Source organism: Pteropus vampyrus, unplaced genomic scaffold (assembly GCF_000151845.1).
Source record: "Pteropus vampyrus isolate Shadow unplaced genomic scaffold, Pvam_2.0 Scaffold96, whole genome shotgun sequence".
Classification (NCBI taxonomy): Eukaryota; Metazoa; Chordata; class Mammalia; order Chiroptera; family Pteropodidae; genus Pteropus; species Pteropus vampyrus.
In genome coordinates this window covers 535,848-562,698 of record NW_011888877.1, presented here as the reverse complement: position 1 = coordinate 562,698, position 26,851 = coordinate 535,848, and the positions used below count along the sequence as shown (strand labels likewise).

The 26,851-nt window shown below is 38.1% G+C and overlaps 1 protein-coding gene across 1 annotated transcript in view; it reads left to right on the top strand.

Annotated features, from left to right (window-relative positions):
• Positions 1 to 21,716, top strand: part of ST8SIA6 (ST8 alpha-N-acetyl-neuraminide alpha-2,8-sialyltransferase 6) — a 110,199-nt gene extending 88,483 nt beyond the window's left edge. Inside the window, exons 5-8 of the mRNA XM_011364370.2 lie at positions 13,314 to 13,458; positions 17,214 to 17,326; positions 19,816 to 19,908; positions 21,104 to 21,716. Of these exons, the coding sequence (XP_011362672.1) occupies positions 13,314 to 13,458; positions 17,214 to 17,326; positions 19,816 to 19,908; positions 21,104 to 21,572 (820 nt within the window). The 3' untranslated portion in view covers positions 21,573 to 21,716. The remainder of the gene's footprint in view (positions 1 to 13,313; positions 13,459 to 17,213; positions 17,327 to 19,815; positions 19,909 to 21,103) is intronic.
• The last annotated feature ends 5,135 nt before the right edge of the window (positions 21,717 to 26,851 follow it).

Sequence of the window (26,851 nt, the reverse complement as noted above, 5' to 3'; positions counted from 1 at the left end):
TACAGAGTAAAATATATTCAGAAACCTTAGCATTCATCTTAACAGTTGATGTTTTAGTTTTAGAACTTGTGTTTTCTACACTTAAGTAATTCACAATGGACTAACTTAACAATTTAAAAAAGGCAGGGCCCAATCATGTGACTAGGGCACTAGGAGAGACCTTGAGAGACCAGTTTGGTCACAGCTTTGTGCTCGTTCAGAATGGCACCGAAGCCAGCCAGATGGTCACATAGCTCTCTTGTTTTCAAAGACATCACAACCCTGCTTCTTCACAGTCTGACTTCTAGATTAGTTCTACCAGTTCTACTGCTGCAGTGTGAGCCCCTTTTCCCTTTATGAGTCTTGATATGAATTAAAACAATAAGTCACCACTTCATTATGAAAAGGCCATTTCTCTCCCTGGATCAGGGAAGGCATCACGTTCTCCCACTGGCCTGAATCAGAAACCTGTGTATCACCCTCAACACCTTCTCCTCAGTGCCCATTTCCAGTCAGTCCCTAAGCCTCAGTAGTGTCACATCCTAAATGTCTTTCAAATCTATCTGCTTTTTTCTATCCCCCACCTCTACTCTGGTCTAGGTTACCAGGATGGTTCATTTTATGTGTTCATTTGACTAGGCTAGAATACCCGGTTATTCATCAGATGCTCATTGCCATGAAGGTATTATTATAGATGGGGTTAACAGCTATAGTCAGTTGATTTTAAGTAAAAGAAATTACTCCTGATCATGTGGGGGAGACTCATCCAGTCAGATGATTTCCTTAAGAGCAAAAACTGAGGTCACCCAGAAATGAAGAAGTTCTGCTTTAAGACTACACATCGACTTTTGCCTGACTTGCCAGCCCATCACCTGTCCTAAGATTTTAGACTTGCCAGCCCCCACAGTTGTGTAGGCCAGTTCTTTTAAATACATCTCTTTAGATAGATTAGATAGATAAATGATAGATAGATAGATGGATAGATAGATAGATAGATGATAGATGGATAGACAGATAAATAAATAGATATAGAGATGATAATTATAATGATGATGATGATGATGATGATGATGGATAGATAGGTAGATGTTAAATAGATAGGTAGATGATAGATAGATAGATAGATAGATAGACAGACAGATAATAGACAGACAGAGGGACTATTGATTCTTTTTCTCAACTATCATCTAGTTATCTCTTAACTGGTGGTTATCTATTGCTGCATAATCAACTGCCCCAAAACTTTATAGCTTAAAGCTGTGCTTTAGTATTCTTCCACAGTTCCATGAGCTGACTGGGCTTAGCTGGGGAACTTTTAACCGAGGCTTTCATACAGGTACAGTCCAGAGGTGACTAGTGCTGGAGTCATCTAAAAGCTTACTTGGGCTGGACATCCAAGAAGCTTCACTCACATAGCTGGCAATTGACACTGGCTTCTGTTGGAGTTGAGCTAAAGCCTCTGCCTGTGATGAGCATCACACAGTAGGGTGACGGGATTCTCTGAGGCAGTTTCCAAACAGTGACCACTCCAAGAGACCAAGGCAGAAGCCACAGTCTTTTAATGACCCACTTTTGGTCATAAAAGTCCCAGAATGCCACTTCTACAGCATTCTCTTGGTCACAAGAACCAGCCAAGATTCAAGGGGAGGAGTTTAGATTTCACTTCCCGACATGAGGAGCAGAGAAGGAATTGATGGAGGCTATCTTTAGAGACCATCTACAGCACTGGGTCACTGCCACGTCCTCCTAACTGATCACACCACCTTTATTTAGATCCTCCAATCAGTTCTTTTCACTGAAACCAGGGTGCATATCCTAAAATACATAGCTCCTGTCACTACCATCACTAAGACCTTCAATGATTTGCCCTTTTCCATAGAAGAAACCCAAATCGTTTGCTTTGTCTTGCTTGTTAGACTTCTCACGATACAGTTCTGCAGCATTTCCCACCGAGTACTCTATCTCCCCAGCCAGATAGAATTTCTTTCACCTTTTTGATCATTCCACGCTCACTCTCTTTCTCCTCCTAGCTTTCACCTTTCACTGTTCACTGTTTCTCAAAGTCTTCACCCCTCCACCTTTTTCTCTTGTCTTGTCTGACTAACTTCTACTCATCTTTTAGTTATCAGATTAAGCTTTGCTTCTTGTGGGGAGCTGAGCCCTGATACCCCAAGTGTGGATTAGATACCTTCTCATGTGCTCCTGCCTGTAGAGCTAGCCCAAGTCCTTGGCTTACAGGGATGTGGAAGCAGACTCCATTAAACTCGCTTTCACGTTGCTTTATTACCGAACCAGCCAAACATAAACACAAGATTAAGGATTCAAGAGAATGAACTTTTCCATTCAGAGCAGTACCCGAGATTCTGTAGTTTATGTAGCACTTGGGCAGTGAGTAAGGCTCAGACTCCAACTGGTAGGCTCCCACCTGACACTGGCAGGCATGTCAATCTCAAAGGTCCACTCTGTTGTCACAAAAGAAGATTCCCAATGGGCTACCATGTCACCCTTGCAGGTTCTTTTTCTTATGCATCGGTGGTATACAGCAGGACTGGCCTGACCTAGCCCAGCTCGTCACTCTCTGCTCGTCCCCATTGCAGTGAAGGACTGATGTCATGATGTTGTCATTGGTTGCAGTTGTCCTCTCCCACTAGATGATGAGCTCTCCATGGGCATTGACTCTGTCTTTTTTCTGTTCTATCTCCCTTGTACTGAGAACAGTAGTAAGAGCTTGATTTGCTGAATGAATGTCCACATGAATGAATTAATGAAATCTTCATTTTACCTTGAACTCTGTTCTATGTCATTAAACTTAATTCCCGACTGTACCCTTTCGGTGCTTGCCATTCACATGTGTTCTCCTTAGTGTCAGACCCTGTCTCTTTCTTAGGAGCTCTGTCTTGGTTCCCAGCCCCAAGCAATCTGTTGCCGAGGCAGGAATCATCGGCTTTGGCCTTGACTCCATGAACCCCAGGTCCCAACCCTCAGCCTTTTAACTTGTACCCAGCTGGGCCTTCCTTGGCCCCCGAAGGAAAAATTTGGACACTTTCACTCTCTTACGCATATAGTCATAAAAATTTAGCACAATTAGAAAATATTTTGCCATAATTTACAAACTGTCTCAAGATGTAGATATTTTCCCATGAAGGCCAGGGAGTTTATCTGTGACGTGGCTATGTGGGTTGTGTCAATGGCTTTTATCCCTCTCTGTGTCTCTCTTAAGGTTTATTTGTGTTATTTGAGGCAACATAAAGAGGGAATATAAGGAAGTAGTTAAGAGCACAGAGAGATTAGGACTTGGGTTCAAATCTCAGTCATGTCATTCACTAGTCTTGTGACCTCATCAAGTAACTTAGCCTCTCTGTGTCCAACTTGGAAAATGAGAATAAAAATGGTGATGATAATCGTATTTCCCCATAGGCTGTGATGAAAATTAAACAAGCTATTGTGTAAAGCGCTTAGAAGACTATGTGGGACGTAAGAAGAGCCATGGACATATTTGCTATTAATATTGATGCATGAATGTACTTGAGCCTCAAACTCACATGTTTTGCTTTTTATATTCCTATCTGGGCCTTTGTTTCATGGCCCTGTGTCTGGCCCCTTTCTGTTGAATGTTCTATCTGTGCAAACCTTTGCGTGTGATCATGCGAGTGTTTGTATTTCTCTCTGGGTACTTCATGGGTCTCTATATCCTGGTAGTTTGTATGTGACTGTCTTTTATCTCCTATCTTCATCTCCTCTGCTTTTCTCAGGATTTTCTTCCTCTAGGTTTCACTTTTATGTGTCTATCTCTTTTCTTTTCCTCCTTTATCTCATGCCGTGTCCATCTGTTTATTTTTCTCTGGATTTCTCTATAGTTTTAGTTAGCTTTTTCTCTTTCATCTTTCTCCTTCTCTTCTGAAGTTACCCATAATATAAAAACTGAAAATTAAAAGATATTTCCTGAATTCATTAGTTTCTTATTCTCTTTTAATAATTGAGAATATCATGTATACAATATTTTGTTTTTCTTTTCTTCTACTACCTTCTGTTGTTTTCCTTTCCTTCTGATTCAGTAAGTCTTTATACAAAAAATGATTCCCCTATATTGCTGGCTTTTTCTTCTCATATGTGGTTAACAAACTGTTAACTCCCGTCATTGCTTTGCTCTGAAGCCTTCTTCCATTTTCTGCTTCTTTTCTAAATAGTGCTGCCACCCCAGGTGCAAGATGAGAGCAGGGACAGGGTCTCTTATCCCTTGACAGAGTCCCAGGGTCTAGCACAGTGCCTGAAACACAGGATGCTGTGGATGAACGTTGGTGAAATGAATGAATTCCACCGGGGAGTGTTGAGGGTTAGGGGGAGATGGAGAAGGGCTTCGTGTCATGGAGCTATTGTCTTATCTCCTGGCAGCCTTTGTTTATTCCTTATTCTTGTTCTTTCACTTCTTGCTAGACAGATCTCAAATTCTCCCCAACCCCACCTATGCCCTTCCTACCCTAAAATCACTTGCTTGGCATGGGCCCTTTTAATTTGTAATTAGGTGAATTTTAATAATAGACACCCAGTTACCCACATCGGCCTTCTGTTACCTGAGTGATCATTCCCAAACATGGGCTTATTCTTTCATTGACCAAATATTTATCCCATGCCTCCTATGTGCTGGGCACTGTACTAACACCTTCACAAAGTTTTCCCCTTACCTCCAGGTGAGCTGAAGTGCCCTACCCTGTGCTTCTATCATAACCTCTTTGTACCGTAAAACATATTATATGGAAACTACGTTGAAATACCAGTTACAATTTGTATCTGTATCTACTAATAGAGGTAAGCTCCCGGACTGTAGGGCCCATCCATACCTTATTCATATTCATATTTAATAATGTGTAAGCTGTAATCCTCATGACCTTGAACCATGGCCACCAATAAATACGTTCTGAATTGTTCTCTGCATCTGTCCTTGTTCTGTATCTTGGAGTTACACAAGTTAAATCTAATTTTTCCTGTCTGTACAATTTCTGAAGACAGCTATCGAATGCCCCTGAATCTGTTCTCTGCTCTGGACTTATTATTAGTTCTTTATCCATCATGGATTTCAATTCCTCTTCCAGTGTAGATGTTTCCTCCTGACAGAGACCGGTTTCTTAATAAACCTTTGAAAGCAAAGTTTCCACACCAGATGCAAGCACACCAAGTGTCGTTACGGCATCAGTCATGGAATAGAATGCAGCTCTCCTTCTAGCCACTTTTAATGATCTTATCTCAGACCACATTAGAATTTTAGTAAGCTGGTGCACACTGCCGAGTTGTATCAAATCTTATTCACTCCTTAAATGGCCTCTGACAAAGGATGACTTATTCTCAACCTCCAGTACCACATGACTCTTTCCGTCTGACCTTCCCCGTGCCCTTGCACTGCAGGGGTGCACACCTAGGCCCACCCAGAGGCCAGCATGGTCACTGGGCATAATGACTATGTGTGGAGGCTGGGCCAAGGATGGTCTACATGGTGTGACATCAACATCTACATGGTAGAAAAGGCCCTTTGAGACATGTTTTTGTTTTTGTGGTTTTTGTTTTTGTTTTTGTTTAATGTGCTTCCAATTATGAACTTGAGGATTCTAGAAAAATCTATTGGGTAGTAATATGTGATTCAAACAAGGAAATTTACTCATTTAATCTCCCCCAGATTCCTCTGTAGGGAGCACTGCACACTATGGTGTCTTGTAGGGCATTAATTGAGAAGGCATTTCAGGGTTTAAATCCTAGGTTGAATCTTGGCTTTACCTCTTACTATCTTATAATTTGTAGAGGAGGGAAAATAATTTCCCCTCTACCCTTCTGAGTTCTTGACCCAGACCCCTGTAATAAAAGATTAACAAGAGAAAAACAGAGACCCCTGTAATAAAAGATTAACAAGAGACCCCTGTAATAAAAGATTAACAAGAGAAAAACAAACCAGTTCATTAACACATAGACCTCATGTCTATGTGGGAGACACCAGCAAAGATGAGAAGCTCCCTGAGGTGGCTTGGAATTCAGATGTGAATGCCATCTTAGCAGGGAAAGGAGTGGGGGAGGCATAGGCCTCTCAGGGGAGAGAAAATGATTTTCAGGAAGGATGAGGGCCCTTCGGAGAACAGAGAGGAGGTATGACAGTTTGTGAGCCTCTCTGAGTGTGGTGTCTGCTTCTAGTCTCCTCTTCCATAAGAATTCATCTTCCCTGGTTGATAAAACTGTCTGGCAGCAAATTTATGACAACTGAGCTCCTTTGGAGGTTCTGTCTTTAAGCAGATAAGGTGAGTTCAAAGAAAATCTTTTCCTGTGTTTGCTGTTTTTCAAGTGCCTACAGGTCAAAATAATCGATATATCAAAGCAGCATATTTGGAGGGTGGTATATTCTGCTACCCTTCAAATTCATCCTTATATACCTTTTTCTTTTCTTAAATGTGATAATAAATGTAAAATATTTAGCACATAGGGACAGCACACTTAATGTTTGATATTGTTATTATTGGTCAGTCAGGAATTATATAATATGGGATAGGGACAGAAAAAAGGCAAAAAGGGGGCATCAACAGGAGAGAGGCAGTTGGTGTATTGCTTGGCCTAAGCATTGCAGTTTTGAGGAAGAAAAAATATTTTTGACTGTTTTAGAAATGATTAGGGTGGTAAATAAGTCCCATGAATTTCTGAAGGTGCTTCTATCTGAAAACCCCATTTCCTCGAACCCTTATCATAGTCTTAGAGAATGGATCCCCCAAAAGGTAGCTCATTATTAATACATAGAAAGTTCCTGTAACATCCGCCTCACCCTAATGGCCCCACATCTCATTAGAGAATCTTAGACTCTGACAAACAGGAGAGACTCTTGGGAGCTCTGGGCTGGGGCAGTTAGGTTGTTACTATTCAGCATGACCTACAGCGTGTTGTGTACCATATGCCTTACACAGTCATTACTATTTCATGGAAATCCAGGAAGCATCTCGTTTAGAACTGGAGAAGAATTTTGACCAGACACTTGAAAGGACTCGAGAAAACAAAACAAAAAGAAAAAAGAAAAACAAAGGGAAAAAACAAACAAACTATGATGTAAAAGAAAAAGGCATTTCCACAATTTTAACAAAAATCCCTTTCTCGAAAGCAGATTTATTAGACCAAGTGTGATGGGAAGATGATTCGGCACATTTTCGGATTCTGTCTTTATAGATCAAGGCTAAAAGTATTAAGCCAGATTCTCCCAGGACCAGCCTATGTCTGAGAATTATGCCCTTTGGAAAGTGTGTGAACTTTTTTCAATTCTGGAACTCAGTGCAATGTAGGGGGTCCCTATTCTATCCTGGGGGCATAGGCGAGTAGACAGTATTTGCTTTTTGAAACTGGATTGTGTAGAGGAAGTTGATGAAGGTACAACACAGCAAGGGTTAGATCATCAAGCTAGGGGGTTCTTTTCCTTTTAATAGTAGATTTTGTTTTTTCCATTTAATAACCTTCACCCCATGGGGGACCCTTAAAATGAGAGCCTCAAACATCTCAGTTATTTGTAGGGTTCGGAGTGTTTCTTTTGTTGTTATCGTTTTGTTTTGTTTGCAGCTTTTGCGTTGTGTCTGGGCAAGTTTTCGGTGAGGTGCTACATACATTATTGTTGGAACCACTGTGTTGTTGTCATTATGGAAAGCATCCTAAAGGAAGAAGCTCGATGAGGGCAGCACCCATCACCCGTGCCCCGCCCCCCAAACCACCAACTACCACACCTTCTCGTGTAAACTGCAAAGAGCCGAATGTCAAAAGACACAGGTCATTTACATTCTGTGAGCCTTGGTCCTATCACTTAGCTCCTCTCAACTTCAGTTGTCTCATCTCTAAAATGGGAATAATAATATTTTCTACCTCCCTGCTTGTTGTGGGGATCGAATGATGCAGCGGGTGTGAAAATGCCCTGGAAAGTTCGCAGTGCCTCCGAGTGTAAGGTTTGTGCATGCTGGTTGGACATTTACCACTGTGGAATGGAAAACTACACATTAAAGACAATCTAGGGATTGTGGTCACAGCATGTCTTCTAGTGTCTTCGTTTGAGCTGCTGTAACAAAGTACTAGAGACTAGGTGGCTAATAAACAATGGAAATTTATTTCTCACAGTTCTGGAGGCTGGAAGTGTGAGATCAGGGTGGCAGCATGGTTGGAGTTGGTGACAGCCTTCTTCCAGGTTACAGTGGGAAGCCTTCTCATTGTATCTGTACGTGGCAGAGAGCAGAAAGCGGAAGGAAGTCTTTATGACTCTTATAAGGGCACCAGTTCCATTCATGAGGGCTCCACTCTCATGCCCTCATTTAATCCTAATCACCTCCCAAAGGCCATATCTCTTAATACCATCATGTGGGAGATAGGGTGTCAACCTACAAATGTTTGGAGGACACAAATGTTTAGTCTTTAATGTTCTGCCCCTCTCCCCCACACCAAATTCATGTTCTTCTCACCTGCAAAATACGTTCATCCATCCCAATAAGCCCCAAAGTTTTAACTTGTTCCAGCGTCATTTCTAAAATCCAAAGTGTCATGTAAATATCACCTAAATCAGGTGTGAATGAGACTTGAAAACCATTCATCCTGAATCGAAGCCCTCACCTGCCGTGAACTTGTGAGACCAAACAAGTATGTGCCTTCAAACTGCAGTGGTAGGACAGACATGGGATAGACATTTCCATTCCTAAAGGGAGAAATAGGAAAGAAGGAAGGAGGTGACAGCCCCCAGGCAAGTCCAAAATCTGGCAAGACAGACTTCACGAGATCTCAAGGCTCCAGGGAACTCTGGCTCAATGCTCTGCCTGCCAGGACCACTGGGGGGACAGTCCCACCTTCCAGACCCACTGTGGTGGTGATCATGCCCTGCAGCTCTACTTGACACCCCCACCCCCACAGCTTTGGGTGGCTCTGTCCTCCTGGCTTTGGGTAGATACCATCTGGCCTGTTGAAACCAAGGAGACAATCCTGATGAAATCTGAATCACCTTTGGGGTCATTTTTCCCTTGTCTTAAAAAACTGCATATTTGTGGCCAAATAGCTCTAAGATCCCATCTTTGTAAAATGTAAGAAATCCAACAGCCTTCCTTGATTCTTTCCTCTCTCCTCTTCCTTCAAACTAGCATTTTTCCAATAGGCTGATTAAATCCATGGTTCACACTCACACTAATCTCCTCCCCACACAGAAGCATGGCCACACCTATAGTGTTCCCTCCTGCACACTTTCTCATTTCTTTTACCACATGGATAGGATGAGAATTTCCAAGTCTTTAGATTCTGCTTCCCTTTTTATCCATAGTTCCGTCTTCAAGTCATTTCTCTGTTCCTGCATTATACTGTAAGCAGCCAGAAGGAACCAAGCTGCTCCTTCAGCATTTTGCTTGAAAATCTCCTCAATTAAGTATCCAATTTCATTGCTCACAAATTCTGCCTTCCTCAAAACACTGGAATTCGAACAGGACTCAGCCAGGTTCTTTGCTACTTGATAAAAGGGTCACCTGTTCTCCACTATTCGATAACTTGTTCCTCCTTTTCTTCTGAGATCTCTTCAGAATGGCCTTTACCATCTATATATCTACCAATAATTTGCTGAGGATTATGTAGGTTTTCCATGCAAAGACAGAAGCTTTGTCTACAGTTCTCTGCTTTTCTTTCTGAGCTCTCACCAGAATCACCTTTAAAATTCGGTTCATGGCAGTCTAAGCCTTTTCTAGTTGCACATAAAACTTTTCCAGTCTCTATGCATTACCCAGTTCCAAAGCCACTTCCACCTTTTTAGGTATTTGTTACGGCAGCACCCCCACTTATTAGTACCAATATCTGTCTTGGTTAGAATTTTCTAGGGAAGCAGAACCAAGAGGATATGTATCAATACACAGAAAGAGATTTATTATGGGGGATTGTCTCATGCAATTTTGGAGGCCGAGAAGTCCCATCATCTGCCATCTGCAAGCTGGAGACCAGAAAAGCTGCTGGTGGTATAAGCTTCAGTCTGAATTTGAAGGCCCAAGAACTGGCATGCCAGTGGTGTAAGTTCTGGTCTGAGTCTGAACACCTGAAAGCAGGGAGCATTGATGTCTTGAGGGACAGGAGAAGATGGATGTCTCAGCTCACATGGAGAGCAAATCTGCCTCGCTCTGCCTTTTGTTCTGTCTGGGCCCACAGTGGATTGGATGATGCCCCTCATATTGGGCCGCAGGGTCGGGGGGAGGCTGTCTGCTTTACTCAGCCCACTGGCTCAAATGCTCACCTCTTCCAGAAACACCCTTGCAGACACGCCCAGAACAATGTTAAACTGCTGTCTGGGCATTGACTTGGCCCGGTCAAGTTGACACATAAAATTAACCATTATGTCTAGTTAATGTCCTTCATTTCTTAATGTCTCTTGTTCTTTTTACACAGGAAGGGGAATATTGCTATGCCTATTAAAATAAAGTCCCATTAGTCACCCAAGATAGTCTTCAGAAATGACATTTTGGATAATTATTCTGATATTCTTCCTATGAGGTTATTATGAGCGATTAGGTCTTTAACATTGATTTTTGATAGCGACTTCCTTAAAAGTGCAGGGGGGTGGTTAACCTGACCCAGACATTAGAATACTACTCTAGCAATAAAAAGGAACAGACTGTTAAGTGCAGCAACATGCATGAATTGCAAAAATATTTATTCCAAAAGAAAGGCATCTTACATAGAAGCACACATACTATGTGATTCTGTTTATGCAGAGTCTGGAATATGCAAAACTAACCTTTAGTAAAAATTAACCACAAAAGTGATTGCCTCCAGGTGGGGGAAGGGTGATGAGGGAGTTATTTGGGGGTTAGTAATATTCTTTACCTCGATATCGATAGGACATCAGATAACAGGGGTGTATGCATTTCTTAGAATTCGTTGAATGTGCTTATGATTTTACCATGTGTAGATTTTTCCCCAAAATATACACAAAATAATGATATGCATGCTGAAGTGCTGAGGGATGAATAAACAACAATGGATTGATGGATCACTACACAGTAAAACAAATGAATAAAAAGCTAATCGTAGAGTATAGCTGGTTATTCAAGTCCTCATTGTTCAGTTCTTTCAACTTTCCTGTAGGTTTGACAATTTTATAGTGTTGAAAATATAATTTCAGAAAAAAACCTATTAATATTACAAAAACCACACAGGGTACACTGGTTAGTGTTTCTGGTGGTGTAATATTCTTTTAAGCAGCGACTATTCTTAGAGAAATTAAATTACTTGTCAAAGGTAAATGAGAATGTATTCCATTGCCTTTTCTCAAAATCCTGCATAAAAGAGACTTTTAAAATTGTAAATACATAAGGATTTCTGAGCTTACAATGTATCACATGAATTCTTATGAAATTATAATTAAAAACTATGTAGTATTATGTTTTTGACTACACATCATTTTTGATTTTTTTCCTTTTGCTAATCTCTGAACTGTCTTAGAAATGGTGGATTCTGAAATACAAAGAGACATAATAAGCAGATGATTGAATTCAGTTAAGAAGAATGTGCTATTTTGATGAGTTAACTGATAAGAAGTATTATTGAAAACCTTCATTTTAGGGCACAAACAATATGACAGCCCTGACTTTTCATACCCTGAGAACTACTGGAATTCAGGAAGCCTGGATTATGATTCAAAATGACCATGACAGATTAAAGCACTGTATTTTTTCAAAGAGACAGAATTCAGTAGGAACATACACAAAAGCACATCCTTCAGGACCAAAACCCTATACAAAATGTGCAATGGAGAAAGTCTAGTTATGAATCTAGGGTCAGCACTACCCACAGTCAGCTCTGCTCACCAAATAGTCACTGTTCCTTGTGCTATGATCAGACCCAGCTTTGATATATATTTTTAAGTAATATGGAGAAATAGATACAGATTTATAGAGGAGCCAGATGACTAAAATAATGAAAAACTGGTCCTATGAGGAAAATCTGAGAGAAGAGAGAATTCTCTAAAACTTTTCAAGATTGAAAAGGTTCAAGTTTTGCTTGCTTGCCATTTTCAATTTCCTGAAGTGTTTTTATCAGAAGGTTCTCTGAAAAGCTAACAAGGGAAATGGATTTAAGTTAAGCTGCTTCGGTTGTGCAAATGGAAGAATCTCTTGACTTCAAGGCTGATTAAACTCTGGAATAATTATCAGGAGATGCTATGGAATCTGCATCCCTGAAGAATTATATTAAAAAATATACATAAAGCCAGCATAATTCTACATTCGCTTGCCAGACGGTGGGGGCAAACTCAGATGAGCCCCGCCAGGACCTTCCTAGGTCTGCATTCTAATGCAGGGATCCCCAATGCCCAGGCCATGGTACAATCTGTGGCCTGTTAGGAACCAGTCCGCACAGCAGGAGGCGATGACCAAAACTTCATCTGTACTTGCAGCCGCTCCCCGGTGCTAGCATCACCGCCTCAGCTCCACCTCAGATCATCAGGCATTAGAGTCTCAGAATGACTGGGGACACCTGTTCTAATGATAATGTTTCACTCCATAGCAAGAGTTTTGAAATGAAATCTTGATATCGAGTTATATTTTTCTGGCCTTTTCGTAAGGAATGGTAACTTTAACTTTGCTTAACTTAAAAATTCACTGTGTTCCTGTACAGCAATGTCACTATAATTAGCAATACTGCAGTGTATACTTGAAATTTGCTAAGAGGATCTTCAGTGTTTGCACAAAAAAATGATAACTGTAAAGTGATAGCTATATTAATTAGCTTGAGTGTGGTGATTATTTCACAGTGTATATGCACACCGAACCATCAAGTTGTACACTTTAAATACAAACCATTTATATTTGTGAATTATACTTCATTGAAGCGCAAAAAATGACTTGTATTTAATGATTCTTCTTTTCATTGGACTTACCTCATAATAAATGATGACATATGGCTTTGGTGAACATTTGTAACACTGTTCTTAATTTAGTTTCTGTACTTTATAATTATTGTCAGAGAATTATAATGTGTCCTGTCATTTTTCTCCTTAATGTTATAACATTTTCATTAGAAGGAAGTTTTCATATTTAAACCATTATGTTAATGAGTAGTTTCTATTGGTAAAGAAGGTCCCTATCTAAGTATCAGTATGCTTAACATTCTTTGCTCTTTTATCCTATGATGATACCATTTCACCATCCAGGGCCAGTTAGAACGAAATGAGATAAAAATGCCGTCTTCGTGAATGATTTCTCTTCTTTCTGAAAGTCAGCAAAATCCTCTTTCGCATTTCCCATCGTAGTCTCTATTTTTGGTTTCTTAAGCTTAATCCTTGGCTCACTTTTATTCTTATTTTTTTTTTTTTTTTGCAGAGCAAAACTTGCTTCCTGTTGTGATGCTGTTCAAAACTTTATTGTTTCTCAAAATAACACTCCAGTTGGGACTAACATGAGTTATGAGGTGGAAAGTAAAAACGAAATCCTAATTAGAGAGAACATTTTTAATATGTTTCCAGTGGTGAGTAAAGATTTGTTGCGATTTATTTATGTCGCCATTCCAGGTAAATTTCCTCTCACTTTTAGTTATAACTTATAATAATGGAGGAGTTGTTTTTAAAATACCGTACCGTTTGTTGTATAAGATATGTATAGCATCCATTTTAAAAAAGGCAATTTTGAATGCAAGGTGGCTCTGCAAGCAATGGTATTTATATCTTAAGTGATAAGCTCTCCCAGTTCTTGAGTTTTCATGACTCATCCTTGAATGAGATAGAGGTACTTGGGTTTTCTTCATAAGAATTGCTGGAGTTTGGGAAGATGACCAATTTTCACCTGAAATAAGGTTCTTCCAATTGTCAATGTTGGCAACTGAATCAATTCTTTCACAAAGAATGATAGATGTTTGTGGCTAATCTTTGGGAAGTAAATATGTAAGAATTTGTGGTCAATAAACATAACCCCCATGAGACAGGGATTTTTGCCTGGCGTGTTTACTGATGTGTCTCGAGATGCTAGAACATTCCCCAGTACATATATGCACTCATCACATATTTGTTAAATAAATTAATGAGTTATGATACAGTACTATTACAAGAAGAAACCTGTCCCTTAATATAAATCCAAACTTGGGGGAAATTTTTGTCCTGAAGAATATCTCATTGCTTGAAAAATTTACTCTCAGAAATCTTTCTGTGATTTGTTTAAAAACAATTAGACCAAGTCAGTATGGTCAAAAATTGGGTAACTTTATTATATGTAGACTACCAATTGTAGAATATTAAATTCTTAACAATTATTTTTTTTGGACATTTGACTTCTTTCTGCTAATTTATTGTTGGTTATATAAGTTATTCTAATTTTTTTTAAATATTACAATTCAAAGGAAGAATAGTTTTCTGGGAATTAATGAAAAAAAGAAAAAAACAATAGAAAAAAATATTGCATATTTTCTGAAAGAAAGGGGGGCAATAAAATAACTCATAAAGCATTCTAACAATGCCCTCATGGTGCATTGGAATTACCAATAATTGAAGAGATAATAAGTAACGAATATTTATAGTCCCAATCAAAGAAGGCTGTGGAGAGTGTCACAATGAGCAACTTTGTCACCCATGCGATTTTTGCTAGTGTTTTCCTTGCTTTAAATTGACCACAACAGAGGAAAAGCAGGTGGGTTTTTTTTCTTTTCTTTTTTTCTTCTAATTAGCACCTGGAAAAGGATGGTCTTGATAATTCTGTATGCAATTAATAACAGCAACCATTATCCAAATTTATGCTAATTTTTAAAAATTGGGGGGAGAAAATTCTGAAGACAGTCCATTAACAGTTACAAAGCTAGGTAACTTTTCTGTGTTCCTTAAACCAGGGGTCCCCAATCCCCGGGTGGTGGACTGGTACTAGTTTGTGGCCTGTTAAGAACCGGGCCGCGTAGCTGGAGGTGGGTGACAGGTGAGTGAGCGATGCTTCATCTGTATTTGCAGCCACTCTCCAGCGCTGCACCACCTCAGCTCCACCTCAGATCATCAGGCATTCGATTCTGACAGGAGCACCAGTCCCTGGTGCCGGGGTCTGCTGTTAGACCTCTCCTTTCCATGAATGTGGCTCCTAGCGGAAGCTGACCTCTTTCCCACCTCGCTTCCTGCACACTCACGCTGCTCGGTTCTGCTCTGCCACACTCAGCTCCAAAGAACTGTAGGGCACACAGCAAGAAATCTCAATAGATTAAATGTGGTGAAGTCACCTTCTCTAAAAACTTTGCTAAGTCACTTGCAAAGGAGAACAACAAAGTTGGGTTTTGACCAGAGCGAGCAATGTGCAAACACTTGAGTCATGCAAATTTGCATTTCTTAGGTTTATTTTAGGGAATGTTGAAGTTTGGAGCTTATGTAAACTCTTCCTGAATGTTGAGATCCCAAAGCATATGGATATTTCCCCACGGTTGACCAAAAAGCCAAAGAAAAACATACATTATTTTGACTGCTTAATGGGAGATATGCTTCTCTCAGTAATCTTTTCTATTGTACCATAAAGAGCCTATTTGCATTCAACTCTATCTATAAAATTCAGAATTTATTGTGGTACTGGTTAGTAAACACTGTCTGAAGACATCTTGAGCTAGAAGTTTAGTGACTTGTAATTCCCTGGGGTATCTGAGAACCATTCATTTCAGAGCTAGGCAATCTGCTAGGCATTGCAGATATAAAGAGAAATAACGCATGTACTTAAGTTAACGTTTTATCCACTGAATGTGAGGAGCTGTGTAATGTGTAGTGATTAAGAGCGTGGACTCTGTAGCAAAAGGCCTAGGTTGGAATCCCAGTTCTGCCACTTTATAGCCGTTAACGCGTGCCTCCATTTTCCCATCTATAAAATGCTTATAAGGTTGTTGTATGGATTAAATGCCTTAGTAAGTTATGCGCTTGGTGGCTTCTTGCATAATAAGCACTATATGATTTTTAATTTTTAAAGACAAATCTATAAGCATTGAAGCAGTGTTCTCTGCTTGTTGGGCATCTCCCAGATGCAGCATCAGGAGCACATGGCAGTCATAGCGATTCAGGGGTCTGCTGGGCTGCTCAGAACCACACTGGCCCTAGAGTGTTGCTCATGCTCCTGATAAGCTGCCTTTGGAGAATTGGGTGCCCTGACTTGCCAATTTTAGTGGTATAAATACCACCACTACAGCCAATTTTAATTTACCAATAGTTTAGCAACCCACTCACAAAATTCTTGCATATTTTACCAGCTGGCTGTCACAAACTCACTCATGCGGGTCTCAGCCCAACACTGGGGTTTGCAGCTGCGTGGGCCATTGGACCAGCGAGCACTAATTTAAAAGTCACTAAGTTACTGTGTACCTTTCACTGAGCTGGGTCTGCAGTGAAAGATGAGGAACAATTAAATGTAATAAACACACTCTCTGCCCTTGAGGACATACGGTCAAATTCGAGAGACAAAATAAGTGAATCAGGAACCCTGTCACTGTGGAATGTGAGTTGACACCCTTGCTGCTTGTGATGTCACATCCTTCCTTCAGGAAAGGGACCGAAAGGAAATGTGCACTGTTGAACTGAAAATTGATGTTTCAGACTGGGGAGGATTCAGTGAAAGTGGAAAATCTTTTGGGGTAGGCAAGTTAGATCCTGGAGGGGAAAAAAACTAAAAAGCTTCAGGCTGGAAAATTAATTTAAAATATGTCAGCACAGATTGAGTAGGCCTCTCTGAAGTACTGCGGCTGGTCATTTGGGGGAGACAGCAGGCGTTAAATGTCATATCATCACCGAGTCTGAAGGTCTGACTATTTAAGAAGCATGGGAAACTTTTGCTAAATCCGCTGTTAATTTTATGCCCAAGAATAGAGGACTTAACACTACTTTGCAAATGCTTTATTTTCTCTTTTTTGCTGAAAATGTTTCTGTTGATTCATAAGGCACAATGTAGGATTTTGCCTTTCTCATTTTATTTATTTAATGATGTGACATAAACTATATTCTATTACATTTTATATGCAAGTATGTTATATTTTGAATTATTACATTATGTTGTATATGATATGCTGTGTATTTCTCTCCAAATAAAACAGGTTTAGAGGATTTTTTTATTATAAGTCATAAGTTGATCAATATGCTATGGTCTTGCTACTTCTTTTTCTTGTTCTTGTTCTTTTTCTTTCCTTAGCATGTGTAAAAATTAAGCTACTTGAATTAAGCTGATGATGTTTATGGTCCTAAAACTAAAGATGTTTCATGGTAGCTTTTCACTTTCTCCTGCTAGTCTCAGCCTTTTGTGGAGCACCCTTACAATCAGTGTGCAGTGGTAGGAAATGGAGGAATTTTGAATAAGTCTCTCTGCGGAGCCGAAATAGACAAATCCGACTTTGTTTTTAGGTAAGACCTGTCAAGCTGGTTTCTTTGAACCAAAGGTCAGTTGGATATTTTCAAAGATGCTGTAAAGATACTACATGTAAATTTTGACCTTTGAGCTGTGTTAAGTCTACAAATTACCTTGGTAGCCTTTCCTGAAATGTTAAATGAGTCATGAGTTCCTCCAGATGTTGACACCAGAAGAATAGAAATGTGCTAGGATCATTTATTTTTCAGAAGTTCTAGGTGCGATTGTGGTGAAAGAGACTCTGCACTGCAGGACTTGTCAGAGCCTTCAGTGTATTAAGGCTACCGTGGCTCCCTGAGAGGACTCTAGGGGGGCAGCATTTCTAGGTTCACCTGACCTTGAAAACAGTTGTTGCTGTTGTTGTTTTAAGAGCATTTCAAGGAAATTTTGTTCTCAGGTAATACTTGGGAAAATGCTGACCTTGGCATTGCATAACCATGCAACCTCATTATTTATTTAGTGTTCTGGCTTGAAATTAAAAAAAAAAAAATTGTGCACCTTCTAAATTATATGTCTATTTTTAATGTTTATATCTCAATACCAGCTAGCTTGCAAAAACAGAAACAAAGGTGGTTTGCATGTGTGCCTGTGCTCATAAGCCGTGTCACAGGGCACCTCCACTTTCAGAATATGAAGGAAAGGCGATGCATCCCAGGGAGGATGGGTTTTAATTGAAAATGAATCTTTTTAAAAAGTAAGTCAAAATCTTTCTGCCTATTTCAGAAACACTTGATTTCATACATCAGAGGAGACCCTTGGATTCTTACGTGATTTAATACTGTCCTTTTTTAGGAAATAAAAGAAAAAACACTATTTTGAATTAGTAGCTTCCCCTGACTTTAATCTCAATTAAATCTTTTATGCTGAAGGTAATGACAGAACAACAGACCCGACAGAGTCTAACAATTATTGGATTGCTCTTTATGATTAGAGTTAAAATGGCCAATACCAGAATGATTTAGCCATTTGGTTAAAATACTCAGTATGAAAAAGCCATAAATGAAGATAAATAGTTCTTCTTGTCATAGACTTTTTAGAAACTTAAAATTTCCCCGAATTCTGAAATATCATGCTTAAACATCCATTTTACTTTATGCAAATATAGTAAATATGACAAGTTTCATTTAAAATTGTTTTTAAATCTCAATAACTACTTAATGACTCTAAAATAAATGTGTATTTTTCTGGATTCTACATTTGCTGATGCCAGATATTTTTCTGCACACAGAATTCACTTTGAAGTTAGCCTTCCAAATTAAGAGGCAAATGAGGGCTAGGCGTGGTTAGTGTCATTAAAATTTATTTAATTTCTAAGCCTGTACTTATTTTGCCTGTACATGTTCATATTTTATAAAACAATCTAGAAAGTGCCTATTATCGCTGTTTTTTTCATTTCAGAAAACTGGGAGCTATCAGTTGAGTGTAAGGAACAAAAACAGGCCCTGAGTGACTTTACTATGCAACTGTACATATGCAGTACCCAATATTTTTATTATAGTCTCCTTCGATACTATAATATATTGGGAATCACCTTTGATTCTTCAGAAGAATATGGGACTGTTCTAGAAAGTAGATTTGTTACAGGAAGCCCACTAACGAGGTCATTTCTGGCCTGTTATCTATGATTAGTATTGATTTTTCCCAAGGTACTTTATTTAATTATTTTTCTTTTTTAGCAAGGTAAGAAGTGCATCCTTTATTTGTCTGTGTGTATCGTAGAGCATGGGGCAGAATATTTTAACCTCAGCCATACTTCAGAACACATCAAGCAGCCTTCCTTCAGAAAATACTAAGAAATGGTCTACTTGAAATTCTGTAGATGATACTTAAGGAGTCATAACCGACTTTCTCTTTTTTTGTGACAGGAATATAATTACTCAAAACTGCAATTCTTAATTTGTTTTCCAATTTAAAAACAAATTAGTACTCAAAAGAGTATGAAAAACATCAATATGAAAATATCATTATAAGAACATTAGGTTTTATTTATTAACAGCATAATTTGGTGGAAAAACTATCCATATGGGATTCAGGAGATTTCGATTTGTTTGCTTCTGGCAGACTCTATAAACTTGTTCATAATGCCTTTCAATGTTTTAAAATCTATAAATTGTTGGTCATACCACTCATTTATATTATAATCAATATAAATAATAATTTCAGTAAGAAGATTGTAAACACTTCAAAAGCTAGGCAAAGTATAATTGTCATTCTAGTTTTGTTACTTATAAAGATCTTAATCAATATTGAAGGCATTTATCACATTTGTATATTTTATGTAATGCTGAACCACCTGAGTTCAGTACTTACTTATTAAATAGTTTTAAATGCAAATCAGGTGAAATCTAAGGATCTCTAAATAGCAGTGATTTTATCCAATAAAATGACAGTGGTCACATGTATTTGTGTATATGTATGTATGTGTGTGTAGCCACTTTTTTTTTCCAAGTTGTATTTTGATAATAGTTTTCCTTACAAATTTCAGGTGTAACCTCCCCCCAACCACAGGAGATGCTAGCAAAGATGTTGGCAGCAAAACCAATCTTGTGACTGTAAATCCCAGTATCATAAGACTAAAGTAAGTACCTCCAACTTATATAACTGTCCAAGAACGTTTGTTCATGGTTTAACACGTTTCTTAGTCTGAGCACTAATCTCATTGTGGCTGACTTACAAAACAGCTGAAATGGCTTTTGGAGAAAATACATAGAAATATATGGGTAATTTTTGACTTTCTGTCAAGGTTGTGGCTCATAAGAGGTCGTAAGCTGATGTTGTGAGTTGAACATTGATTTTAGTGAAGTTACTTTTTTTTCATTTTCTTTCAGAATTTTAGCATTACTTTATCTAGGTAACTCTTGATAAAACGTAGTCAATTTGGAAACTTTAGAGAATAAGCTTTAGGAGAACCTGGCAAAATTTGATTTTTACTTTAGGTTGTATATTACTAAAGAATGATTCCCATGTTTCATTTTCTGCAATGTAATTACTGCAAAATGTTAGTTGGTTAATAAAAATCTCATATATAGTCCATTATTTTCATCAAAAGTGACTCATAATCGTTATTAATAGAATTCACTCCTCAAGTAGTTCTAATATGTCTTAAGAAAATATAAAATGTTGTGTTTGTCTTTCAAAAGCTTACTTTCAAAACACACACAATTGTACTTACAAGTATATTTATTAAGGTATTGTTTAAATCAAATATATGGAGCTATCACAATACATGGAAGAAATTTAAAATATATGTGTATGTGTGCATATATCTGTATGCGAAAAGATAGTTTAGATTTACCAAGGAAAATTTTATAATCACATATGTACAAGAGGTGCACAAATCACATGTACAGCTCAATGAATTTTTTAATGTATTTCGAGAATGTGCTATGTTTGAGAAAATGTTTCATTATTATAAATTTGGAAGCTGTGTTCAGTATCAAAAAGCCACCTTACAAAAAAAAAAAAAATTACTGAATTTGAAGATAAAAGAGTGTAAGAAATGTGTGTCCAGTAAGGGTAGAGCCTGGTAAGAAAGCAGAAATGAAACCCTAAGAGACCCAGGAAAGAGAGATGAAGGCCTAGTGCTCAATAGTATCCATGATGCTCACATGCATGAGTTTTCTCTGAGTCTGTGGTTTGTCTCTTTACATACAGTAAGATACATGGGTCAGTTTTTTTGGCCAGTGGTAAATTCAGCCTCATGTTAGCAAAACCACTACTTTGATTATTATTGTTGTTATTATGATTTTTTTTTTTTTTTTACAATTTGACAGATATGGGAACTTAAAGGAAAAGAAAGCAGTATTTCTAGAGGACATCGCAACCTATGGAGATGCATTCCTTCTTCTGCCAGCGTTTTCCTTCAGGGCCAACACCGGTGCCTCTTTTAAAGTGTACCACACACTGAAAGAATCTAAAGCCAGACAAAAGGTTATATATTTCCATCCCAAGTACCTGAGAAACCTTGCCGTTTTCTGGAGAACTAAAGGTGTGACAGAGTATCGCTTGTCTTCTGGTTTGATGATCACAAGTGTGGCAGTTGAACTGTGTGAGAACGTGAAACTGTATGGATTTTGGCCCTTCTCTAAAACGATACATGACACACCTGTCAGCCATCACTACTATGACAACAACTTACCTAAACGCGGGTTCCACGAGATGCCCAAAGAATATAGACAAATTCTCCAACTTCATATGAAGGGAATCCTCAAATTACAATTTAGCAAATGTCAAATAGCCTAAACATAGTGTCGTTAAATGGGGATAGTTTTAATGGAATGATGTAGGTGGGTAATGATGTTTCTGAAGACAAAAAGAGGTGACTGTAGGGTACAGTAGGAGAAGCCCCGAAACTCGGTTTGATCAAAGCTCCCCACTGACTGTGCAACCTTAGCAGCTCATTCAGTCGTTCTGATCTTCAATTCCCTTCCTGTAAAATGGGGACCAGGATGTCTAACTAATGTTAGGAAAATGTGATAATCTATGAGAACTCTTTGCCAAGTATTTACATGAGGCAGGGACTCAATGAATGTTTCCTTATTGATATAACAACATTTCCACCCTCCCCAGAGTGATAAGGAAAGGCATGCTGTCTTGGAAACCCTTTCTGGAATTGCCAACATTCATTGGGGTTCTTTCTCTGGCAGGCCTCTCTATTATCAATAATATCTTTCTCATCTTTCCTCCTGTCTTAAAGAACACATGTAAGAAAATCACGTACTTCAGTGAGAAACCCTTGACTATTCAGGAATGAAATCCTTCTGTTAGTATGGTAATGTGCCTGCTTCTGATTACATTCACTTGTGTCATGAGCTGTGATGCCTTGCAATGATTGGATTTTAGGCCAATTCTTTCTCATCTTTATCTACATTTTAAAATCACTCTTTGTATTAACTTCCTGCCTTACTCTTAAGCCTTTTCATCTCCTACTAACAGGATCTACTTCAAGGATGTGAATGGTTCCAATCTCTAATTTTTCTTACCTGTTGCCTTGTCTGTGGGCTCACTCATCTGATTTATTATTTTTTTAAATCATGGAACAGCTACTTCATACTGACCCTGTAACAAGCTCTGAGAGAGGTACAAGGATGACTAAGTCCTGCAGGAGGAAATGGACATGTGTGTCATCAACTGTGATATTATATGATAAATGTTATTACAGCAGTTACTCATAAAGTACTATGAGGAATGGAGGCAGGAATGATTAAATCTATTTTGATGGAATCTGTTTCAGAGAAGAGGTGATTTCTGAATTAAACCTAGATTATGAGTAAGATTTTACTAAATGAAGATTTTCGGTGGATGGAATATGATAGGGGTAAAAGCTGTCCCTTTGATTTTGATTAATCAGAATGAGGATATTTGAAGGTAGAGCGTGGTCTTTGCCCCAAGAACTGACACATGAGAGTAGGGTAGGTGTAAGGGTGCTGCCTTGAGCCCATATCTGTGAAATGTGCATAATACCAACATGACAGATTTCATAAGAAAGCTATAAGAATTAAAACACACAAAAACTTAATTCTCATAAGGAAAAGTGTGTGTTCACATGAGAAATAAAACTAATAAACATCAATCTGAAATGAAGCTTTAGTAGATATTGAATATTAGCATTTTCACAGCCACTCCCTTCTATTATTATGATACCTGTTAACATAGGTCATCGCTGCATCTATTGACGTTACATTAAATTACTTATTTAAGTTATTTGACTTAAATAAGTCATTATGTGCATACTTTCCTGCTTGTCTTTATACCATCGCAAGGAGAGAGGAAATAGTTGTGGAACAGACTGGGCAGTATGCTGAATGAATTACAGCTATAATTTTGAATTCTTACCTTAGCCAGATTATTGTTTTACTAAATATTCACTTGTAAGAACACTCTGATGTAAATCGTTTATTTTGATAAAATGCATCTTTAATTTGATTGTAGTTGGCGTTTGTGATGCCATTTTTAGTTCACATTTTCATTTGTTCTATAGCAAATGAAACCTATTAGCATACATAAATATTTTCCAAAAGAAACATGCTTTTAGTTACAGAAAGCCTAATTCATTTATCTTTCTTTTGGTGGTGGCAAATAAGTGACTGATTTTTACTGCTTCTAATGCGTTTAGTTAGCTTTTAAAAATCTGCTAGCAGTATTGGTCATGTCTCTATCATGTTACTAGCAATGGATTATTAAAAATAGATCAGAGCATTCTAATATTTTCTAGTTAGTAAAATGTTTTCTTCAAAATGTTTTCTGGTGAGTAAAAACTTAGACTTTTCTTTTTGTTAGTATCGGAAATGTATGATCGATGAGTAAAACTAATAGAATATACTGAAATAAATTATTAAATATCAATAAGGAGACTTTATAAGTTATCTTAATAAAAATTACATATGATTAGGACATTTAGAGCTTATGTAAGTTTTTCCCATATAGCTTCCTATTTTAACTTTGGAAATTTTCTCTAAAATATCGAAACTAGATCTTCAATGTCACTGATAAGGATTTCAGAAATACTCAAAATAATATGAGATCAAGGAGCATGTCCTAATTATACCCATGTTCCAGTAAAAGTTCAGTAGAAAACAAATTTTTAAGTTGTGGAGAAAACTGTAGACTTTCCAACTGAAATTGGTTTCTCATTTAACATTTGTCTTGCCATCCTAAAAGCATGTCAAAATTTTACAGTTCCAGCTAGATTCTTTCATCCAGAGTCTCTGGCCAAAAAAAACATATGCATTCTTTGTCTTTCTTTCCTAAATGGGTCTGTAGCTGCTGTGAAATCAGGGCATTATCAGCCATGACGTGAAACTCTCCTTCACTCTCTCTCGTAGTGGAGAAATAAGGGAGTGGGAGGTCTCATCCGCACCATGCCATTTCCTCCCTGGCAGAGACTGACCTTCCTCATATTGCATTGTGATGTGCCCATAATGTCCTTTTGTTCCAAAGCAACATTAAAATTTTTTTTTCTAAAAGACAATAGAACAAATGTTTGTAATGTAACCTACCGGCTATGTGAATTGTAAATCGTAAATTGTGTTCTTTTTATTCTGTGATGGTGAATTATTACAAGTTTTTAACTAAGATCAAAACAAAAACAGGAAAACTATGCACTTTGTCTTGTAGATGTATATAGATGAGCCACTACCAGGTCTGACCATGACACTCAAGGAATCTCTGGGTGTGATGAGCATCGCTTTTAAATGTTGGTAGGTGGGCTAGCTTTGCTCTTCTGCTCTTAAACTTCAAGCACATCCCCAGGTGTTGAAAACAATGCTAACTCTTTAGTTAGGACTCCAGCTCATGACACCACACACCACCAATTTCGAATTGAAATACTGGCTCGCTTGATTCTGTTTCTCTGCTTGTTGTGCAGCATTGCTGGGCAGTGCAACTGAATAATAAGATTCCAAAAGAGTTTTCATCCAAATCCAAGGCCGAGGCAGAAATATTCACTGAGGCATGCAGTCCGTAGTGCTCTGTGCTCCCTGGGAAGGGCTCCATGAACAATCGCATAGATTAAAGTTTTACCCAATAGAATCGACCTTGAAGTCCCTGGTGGTTTCCCCTTCTAACAAAAGGCAAAGGCAGACAGATTGCGACTTTCCTGAAAGAAGATTTCTTTCTGCATGTAAATTCCTACCCAGTAAATATGTGGGCTCTCAGCCAGGTAATCAGCCAAGGACTTTTTTTTTTTTTTTTTTTTGAGGACTTTCTATGTATAGAATACCGAATGAGGCCATAAATCAGACCTGTTTGAAGCTAGATTTTTCCTTACTTACGAAAATTTACCAGTTAAATACTATTTCATGTCAAGTACCCTAAATCATTCCATGAATCTCAGGAAGTTTTGGGAACATTGGAAAATTCTGTGGATCATGGATTTGTTCACATCCTAAATAGTTACTGCAGAAGCACAGTTACAACAATCAAAACGGAATTTTATTTATGTAACATGATATGGAAACACATCATTATGCTACCAAACATTGAAGCAATTGCAGGAATTCACATGAAATAGCTGAAGCATTTGACCTAATAAGACTGTTTTTACCTTTATTCGTGATCAGAAAAAGTCATGTGGAGCTACTGGGTGAGTTCACGGCTTCCTATTTGCATGTGGCTTCAAAAGGTTGGTTCTATAGCGAAGAGTCACCACTACCCTTCTGAAGATGGATGGGCAGGAAAATTTCTCTTGTCTGTTGTATCTTATCTGGATCATCACTCTTCCAAGACCATTCTGCTTTTTATTAAAAAAGAAATGAGTGATATATGATAAAGATGCATTGCTCATAAAATGGAGAAAAGATTTGGTGAATAATATTGAAACACTGGCTCACAGTATGGAGAGAAACAAATTCCTACACGGCACAATAGAAAAAGTTGGACTCCACATAAGATAAAGATGGATTAAACGGTAAACTGTCAAGCTAATAGAACAAAATGTAGGTGAGGGGCTGTGCTTCTTAAATATAACTCCAAAATAATTTTTTAAAAAATTCGGTTAAGAAATAATGACTGTGGCTATATTAAAATAAAGGATTTCTAGTCAACGAACAGCACCTTAAACAAATTAATGGACAGTGACAGACTAGAATAGCTTCTAGCAATGTGTAAAATAAATGACATTGATATAGGAACATTCCTAGGGACCGCAAATCAGGAAGTAAAATTTAGGAATCGTGATATAAAAGTGAGCAAAAGATAAGATCTACAAAGGGAAATGCCGATTAGCTAATAAGAACAGAGTGATGATCAAGTTTACTAGTAGCTGAGAAATGAAAATTAAAAGGAGATATTGTATTATCTTGGCAAGAATTCATAAGGTCATTAATTCCAAATGCTGGTGGAAGTTTAAACCGATTCAACCATTTCGGAAAGTACTCTGGATGTCCTGAGTTAGTAAAATTAATTATTTGTCTGTCCTGTGGCCCAGCAATCTCACCTGTTGAATCTATGTCCTAGATAGCTTCCCGTAAAGGTCCATAAGGAGGCTAGTACTAAGCTATGTACTTCATAATTGTTTGTGGTATCAGGAAATTGGTCACACAGCTGTCTGTAAAGGAGTTAATGAGTTAACTTTGACAGATACATTGTCTAGAATACATGACAGCAGTTAGAAGCAACTTGCTAAATGTATATAGAGCAACTAAGATACATCCTTAAAATATAGCTTAAAAAGGAAAAAAGAGTATAACACAATGCCATTTCAATACAATAAAGCCTATACATACATACATATATATATACACACACACATAAACACAGTCAAGGGCATTTATTAAATACTAGTAGGGTGCCCATTTCAGAGAGGGTAGTGGGAGTAGATTTAGGGATAAAGGAGAAAACGAGTATTATAAGAAGAGGACCTTGCAGAGAGTGGCTCCTGGTTATACCGTGAACAAAGAGCCTAATTATTAACTCAATTCTCAAGTCGAGGCAAAGATAAAATACGATAAAGTCAGAAGGAATAATATATGTTCATTTTAAAAAGACTAAAAGTTCTAAAACAACATCAAAATTAATTTTCT